This window comes from Gymnoscopelus braueri, assembly GCF_963280865.1.
Source record: "Gymnoscopelus braueri genome assembly, chromosome: 10".
Taxonomy (NCBI): Eukaryota; Metazoa; Chordata; class Actinopteri; order Myctophiformes; family Myctophidae; genus Gymnoscopelus; species Gymnoscopelus braueri.
Window position 1 is genome coordinate 56,286,299 of NC_137611.1, and position 7,867 is coordinate 56,294,165.

The following is a 7,867-nucleotide window of genomic DNA, read 5'->3' on the forward strand; positions in this document are numbered from 1 at the left end:
AATCAGATCTCGTAACAAATCTCATGGACCTGGTCCGTTTTATTTTGTTGTGGATCAGAGAAACTCATAGCGCGGCACAGAGTGTAGATCTGCTATTTTCTTTTTATCGTGAAAGTGTGTGCAAGCCTTTGAATATATATAGCGAACATTTGTAACTCAAATCTGTGCTTCTGGGGGGTCCCTGGAACAAAATATTTTGAGATGGGGGTCCGCGGCCAAATACATATCATTTTGGGGGTCCTTGACATGAAAATGTTTGAGAACCACTGCTATACTATATATTTCCTATTTATCGGTAGTACAATGAAAAAGGCTATATACAATTTTCTTTTTTTATTTAATTGCATTATCAATACAATTTGTGTTTGGCCAATAATTGTTTGGGGGCCCACTTAACTGAGATGCTCGCTGTGTGGTGGTGTTGTTAGAAAGGTGTTGTGGGAGACCCTGGAGTCAGAGGGGCTGATGGGAAAAAAGGAGAAACGGGCCAATCGGGTGTCTCTGGATCTAGAGGATTCCCTGGTCAGGACGGGGTGCCAGGGCAAGCTGGAGTACCTGGATATCCTGGGAAGCCGGTGAGTCCAACTACATACATTCAGTGGTGGAAGAAGTTCTAAAGTGTTTTACATAAGTAAAAGTATCAGTACTGCATTGTATAAATACTCTGTTATAAGTAAAAGTCCGGATTAAAAAATGTACTTGAGTAAAAGTACACAAGTATTGGTATAAAAATATACTTTAAGTACCAAAAGTAAAAGTACTCATTATGCAGAATGTCCCATTTCAAGTTCAAAATGTATAACATTTTGAAAATAGCAGATCTACAAGCTCACAATGCATCACATTGTGAGCTTGTATATGTGCTATTTTCAAATGGCCGAAATATATATAGGTCTGAAGTGGTTAATTTATGTTTCGTGATAATAATAATCTGCAAAGTAACTAGTAACTAAAGTTTTCAAATAATGTAGTGGAGTATAATACAATATTTGCCTCTGAGATGTAGTAGAGTAGAAGTAAAAGTACTGAAAACTGGAAACACTCCAGTAAAGTAAAAAATACCTCAAAATTGTACTTAAGTACAGTACTTGAGTAAATGTACTTAGTTACTTTACACCACTGATGCTATGTTCATTGTTTACATGGTATCCTATAGTTGCAATGTACAGATTATTATTTTGATAGTATATCGTTTAGACTGATGCTAGGTTCTTGGTTTACCTGTGATCCTAGTTTACGGAGACACTACACTGGTCTATCTGCATTCTATGTACAGTATGTGTATGTGTTTACCTTTTTTATTGTAAATCTCTCAGGATGAGACAGAGCATCTGCTAAATGCCTAAATTGTAAATTGTACATCAAATACTCAAATCCTCCTGATCTTGTGTTCAAGGGAAAACCACCCACTGAAGATCAGCTGATGAAGATCTGTGCCAACGTTCTACGAAGTATGTTCCTCTGTTCCCCTCTTCCCATGCCTTTTAGTTCCAGACCCAAACTTAGAAAATGACATGATGAATGCATCACTTAAGTCCTATTATATTGTGAAAATAGCCGATCTACAAGGTCACAACGCGTCACATTGTGTCGCGATGCTACATTAACTCATAGCTGGGGACCCCCTGGAACCCCCTCAAGGACCCCACTCTGAGAACCTTTGAGTCTCACTGACAGTGAGAAGCAGTGAAGAAGACAAAACACTTAAACTCAGTATTTGAGTCAAAGTATTTCTGTTTTAATTTAATTTTTTATTTCTTTGATATTATACAGTGTCACCCAAAAGAAGCGAAAAATTGCCGATCTACAAGCTCACAACGTAGATCGACATTTCTTTGCTACTTATGCTTTTTTTAAAGTGAAAGATAGTGTGTGTGTGTGTTTTTTTTATAAATATTTAACCAATGAAAAGTACTAACAAGAGCTGGTGACTAAATAATAATTACATTGGATCCAATGGAACACAGGTTCTTTTTTTTCCTGAAAAGTAACGATTTTGAACATACAGTACAAGGTTTCTATACACAGTATCATTGGCAGGCAGAGGCTCAGTGTAAAGGCCTTGTTTCACATGAACTGCAACTGAATCACTGTCAGTGGTTCCCAAACCTTTTTTTGATTTCAAGGACCCCAAATTAATATATATTTGGCTGCCCGGACCCCCAACTGAAAATATTTTTACCTCCAAACAAGATGTGTGTTGTTAAAATGTTTAAAAACGTATTCAAATATTTTTACATTTCTTCGAAGGTTTCTTTGCAAATAGCTGATCTACAAGCTCACAATGCGCATTGTGAGCTTGTGGATCAGCTATTTCCAAAATGGCTGATGTATATAGGGTTTAATGCTATATTAGCTCATTTTGCTGGGGACCCCCTGGGACGCCCTCAAGGTGTAAAAAAACAAACAATTTGTTATATGGTTAAGTGACGCAGAGTAGAGATGCGCGGATGGCCTCTGACGTCACCCGAATCTGCATGTACAAATTAATTATCCGCCCGTTATCCAACCGCAATAATTATATTATCCAATTTAAATATCCGCACCAACCGTTTTTCCCGTATGTCAAAATATTATTATTTTCTGGTATTCCCCGTTAGTTTTAGTATTAGTTGTGCGATGCCTCTGTGCGATGCGATCACAAAATGCATTGATTTAGCCTATGGAATGTCGGTGCGTCTTTTTTTCTTTTTTTTAAACCGGTGCTGCGCTGAACATACAGAGCGCACTGCTCTGCTGCGCTGAACATACAGACTCTGTGCGGCATCCAACATACAGGCATCCAACATACATGCGGCATCCAACATACAGAGCGCACTGCTCTGCTGCCAGCGCAGCAAGCGCAGCACCGGTTTAAAAAAATGAAAAAAGACGCACCGACATACCATAGGCTAAATCAATGCATTTTGTGATCGCAGAGCACAGAGGCTGCTCTACACACTCACACAGACACAAGCACGCAGAGATTTAGCTATTTTATGGATAGATATATTAGATGTCATTAATTTATTTACCGCAATATTTCACCCGCGGTTTATCCGATATTAATTAATAATTATATTTGATTGACCCGAATCCACCCAAACTGCGGTTAACTGCGGCAACCGCGGCTAAAACCGCGATCCGCACATCTCTAACGCAGAGAGACTTGCATGGAATTTTGCACATTTACTTTCAGTTTTCTGTTTCCAGGAAGTGAATATGATATTGTTTATTTATGTTTTTGGTGTTTTATAATCCCGTAAAGCTTTGGTTCTCAAAGTGGGGTCCGGGGACCCCCAGGGGTCCTTGTGGTGGGTTCCAGGGGGTCCCCAGCAAAATGTGTTAATATAGCATCCCAATAATTTTAACCACTTTAACCTTTTTTAACTTTGGCTATTCAAAAATAGCAGATATACAAGCTCACCGAGTGCCGCGCTATGAGCTTGTAGATCTGGGCGGCCATAGCTGAGTGGTTAGTGAGCCCGCCTAGGGAACCAGCTGGCCCTGGTTGCCCCAGGTTCGATTCCAGGCTATCCCAACATATGTGCCGATGATATGAAATTTGTCCCTGAGCAAGACTCTTAACCCCAATTGCTCACAGGTTCTCGTTGGAAACAAGACCGCAAGGACTTTCATGAACGACCTGTTAAAAGGAATTATCCTTATTATCCTTATCTGCTTATTTTGAAAAACCCTGAAAATGTGTGCAAAACCTTTGAATATATATATATATATTTTAAAGCGAACATTTGTAACTAAAATCTTTGCTTCTGGGGGGTCCCTGGAACAATTTTTTTTTTAATGGGGGTCTGTGGCCAAATACATCATCATTTTGGGGGTCCTTGTCATGAAAAAATGTATGACAAGACAGTCTTATATGACAAGACACGAAAAATAAAAAATCATTAGTTCATTTGTTCATTTGTTCATTTGTTCATTTGTTCATTCGTTCATTCGTTCATGCATTCATTCATTCGTTCATTCATTGAATCGCTCATTCATTGACTCGCTCACTCAGACGAGCTCCCCCAGCTCCTGCAGATGGTGTCCCCTCCCGTCAGAGGAGGGTGTGGCCGGTGTGAAGGAGTAGCAGGCCCTCCAGGTGAGCCGGGTCCTTCTGGTGGTGACGGCTCCAGAGGACCCCCTGGATACCCAGGTCAGACCGGACGGTCAGGATACCCTGCAGAGCCAGGCCGCAGGGGAGTCCCAGGACTGAAAGGTAATCAGGTCTTCAGTGAGGCCACACCTACCATCATTAATGTCATATTCCAGGGGGTCTTAAATGTTTGTTTTTCAGGCCAAGGAATCTTCATCTTTTTTTTATCACTTAAACCCCCAATACTTGGCACACTGGACCTTTGGCTCTATACTTCGCCAGCTATTTTTTCCCGCTAACCCAAATCTCTTTGCCGAAAATAGCCGATCTACAAACTCACGATGCGTTGTGAGTTTGTAGATCGGCTATTTTTGATGAATGTTCCCCCAGAATGAAAGGATACTTCAAGTTCAAGTCCTTAATGTAAAAAAAAAGAAGAAAAAGTTCCTTTCACAAAAACAGTTGGAGGTATGGGACCCCAAGGGTCCCATATCTCCTATTGAAGAACTACCGCACCGGTTTCCTGTTTGGCCCGGAACTACCGCGCTAATAACAAAAAGGAATCTCACGCTGTTTTTAAGAGATTGTAGGATTTGAAGATCGAAAAACAACAGAAAAAGAAAACACAGCTCACGGTAACTAAAGCTCCACTGGCTAAGAGAAACGATCCACAGATAGTATAAAACAATTAAAAGAACGCTTCCTTAGGTGATGATTCCTCGTGGAACTATATAGCCTTTTAAAGAACCATTTAAGAAACATATTCTATCTGTGTGCAGGTGACACCGGACCCCGAGGCTTGAAGGGGGCTAAAGGAGAGGGAGACACTGGCTCCCCAGGCGCACCTGGAGCACAAGGTAAGGGACCGGGGATTATCTTAACTTTGATTTGATTCAAGCACATACAGTACGGATCTCAAAGACGTATGCTGCGTACCCTAAATCAGTGGTCCCAAAACTGTATTAAATGTGTTGTTGTTGTGTTTGTCAGGCATGCAGGGTCCCAGGGGCAGAGATGGGGACGGACACTCAGGCCCTCCAGGGGAAGCAGGGAGGGCTGGCAGCCCTGGCGGCCCAGGGAAGAGAGGCCCTCCTGGGGTGACAGGAGTCTGTGACCCTGCCTCCTGCTACCAGCCCTATGGAAGACATCCACAAGAACAGTACCACAAAGGACCCAGCTACTAGCATGCTAGCAGGCTAATACCTGTCTTCCACAATAACAGTACAGTAAAGGGCCTAGCTGCTAGCATGCTACAGTAGCAGGCTAATATCTGTCATCCACAACAACATTACAGCAAAGGACCTAGCTACTATCATGCTAGCAGGCTAATATCTCAACGTTTATCAACGTCGGGTCCCAAGACCACCAGGGGTCAAAATATACGCTGCAACTGAGTGTACAGATCTGTACTCTTTTTTTTAATTCAATACTTTATTAACAAATGCAAAGGGTACACCAATAAAGAGTTGAATTGACCACCAATTTCTATAGACTTTAAGGTCTATACCCAAAGTCGCTTTACAGAACAAAACAAACAAAACAACTTAAAAGTGCAAAAAGGTAAGCAAAAAAATTAAACCAAATGTTAAAATGAGGAATTTAAATTAGTAAAGACACGTTTCTGATACACAGACATTGAATGTTGTGGTTAAATGAATGTGGGTGGGACTAGTTAATTGGGGGTCCTCACCTAGAAACTTTTGAATAGAGTAGATGTAATTTCCTATATTCTGGTGCATTTTAACAGGGAGTGTGATACTTTTATCAGGCTTTACTGGCATAGAAAAATTATGGGTAGCGACATTTTGTAATTTAATCCATTACAAACCTAACAGTACAGCAATCGATAGGGTTAGGTTGAGTTGCTAACAAATCTGGAGAAATTCGGGATAACTATCAATTCAGGAGCCAAGAAGGAGACATGGTAAAATTCTGGTGCCTCCTGCTAAAACCAGGAGTGTTGGCAGGTATCGTGTAGACCTGTGCACAGACCAGCCACAGCTGCAGTTCTTTGTCATTTCCAATTCAAAGTGGAGAAACAGGAAATGAACAGCCGCCAGGCAGCAAGATTTTCAAATGTATCATTATTATATATATTTTTCACTTAGTTTTATTTATTGAAATTATTGAACACATTATCAAAGTTCGAGTCCATTGAGGATTCACAACAATGGGATTCATTTCAACAAATCAAGAAGTGAAATGTGTTCTTGCCTAATTCTTGCCTAACAGCTGCAAGAAGCTAACAATTTATATTCTGTGCACCCAAACTGTACCTTTATGAAACTACACCCACATTTACCAGTAGGCTCAGTTTGGCTCAGTTTTATTCTCAGTTTGGCCTTGCGCTAGAATGCTGTGGAAGTGGAAAAGTGCCAGAGATTAAATAGTTTTTTAGAAGTGCAAATACTACTTCATGATCGTGTAAAAGAGCTTTTTAAAGAACACTAATGTTGTGTTTATACTTTACACTCACCTCAAGCCTTGGATCTTTCTTGTCTTACTGAAGTTGTACTTGTCATTTTGTCATTAATTGTTCAATGTCAAATATGTAGTAGTAGTAGTATTTTATTACTAGCCTAGTATTATTACATTAGTCTTTGTCATGTTAATGTCAGAATGTGACCATTGGTCAACATGTAAAAGAATATATGAAGAATATGATGGTGGTGGGATTGCTAGTTGCTACTTTTTTATTTGTATCTTTGATATTTATAATGCTGTGTTTTACTCCTGTAAAACTGCTCTATTTAAATAAGTGTCAATAAATGATTTGTAAAAAAACGACAACTATATGTATGTTACCAGCCTTATCTTTTTAAGGGTTCGAGGCCTGTAAGGCTCGAAGCCTTATTGCATCTCTTTTTTATTTCGCTTTCACTATTATTCTTCCGCCATTTTTGCAGTTCTGACTTTTGACCTCTGACCTTTAGATCTCCCACCATTTTGAATTATATGAAAAACAGTAAAAATCTATATCCTCCTGGGATCTTTGAGCAATCTGCACGAAACGTTTTACACATGAACTTTGGACCTATGCCGACAGATGTGAGCAAGCGGAAAAGCTTAAGTGAAAACGTTAAGCTTTTATAAGCCAATGAATATTGCAGTTTTCTGAAAATTATTTGTCTGCCCCTAACACATACATGCAGACTCACATTTGTTTGAAACTTTGCAGTAATGTAGAGGGTCATTCCTTGTATCACTGAAACCAATCTTACTCCAATTGGTCAAAGGGGGGCGCTATAGCAATTTTTTGAAATTTTAAACTTTAAACAGGCAAAAGTCATGCCTCGTTTGGCCGACAGCCGTGAAACTTGCTTACACATGTGCCTTGACTCATGAGGAACACATCTATCATTTTGACCAGTAAGCTCCGCCCTTAGATTTTACGCCATATTGAGCAGTTTGAAAAACATTTAAACCAAGGATTTCTGAGCAATTTGCGTGAAACTGTGTCAAATGTGTGAGCTCCTTTTTCACCAGTTCAGGTCTGTTGATCCAATGGTTTGATTGCTTTACCATCTGCCTTGAAACCACAGGGTCACCGGTTCAAGTCCCACCTCATGCAGACTTCATTTCAATTGCATTGCACACAACATGACTGTATCAATGAATACATGTGCAATTGTTAAAGATAACGTGAAATGCTTGTATGACATACTTCATTCTGAAAATAGCCGATCTACGATCTCACAACTTTTCAGATAGCAACGTCAAACTCTCTCTCGGATTTCTGAGCAATTTGCGTGAAACTGTGTCATCTGTGTGAACTCCTTTTTCACCACT

The 7,867-nt window shown here is 40.0% G+C and overlaps 1 protein-coding gene across 1 annotated transcript in view; it reads left to right on the forward strand.

Annotated features, from left to right (window-relative positions):
• LOC308093704 (uncharacterized protein) overlaps nt 1-6,803 on the forward strand; it is a 75,085-nt gene extending 68,282 nt beyond the window's left edge. The window contains exons 29-33 of the mRNA XM_080440031.1: nt 429-575; nt 1,397-1,451; nt 4,001-4,201; nt 4,858-4,935; nt 5,069-6,803. Coding sequence (XP_080296157.1) covers nt 429-575; nt 1,397-1,451; nt 4,001-4,201; nt 4,858-4,935; nt 5,069-5,262 — 675 coding nt within the window. The 3' untranslated portion in view covers nt 5,263-6,803. The remainder of the gene's footprint in view (nt 1-428; nt 576-1,396; nt 1,452-4,000; nt 4,202-4,857; nt 4,936-5,068) is intronic.
• The last annotated feature ends 1,064 nt before the right edge of the window (nt 6,804-7,867 follow it).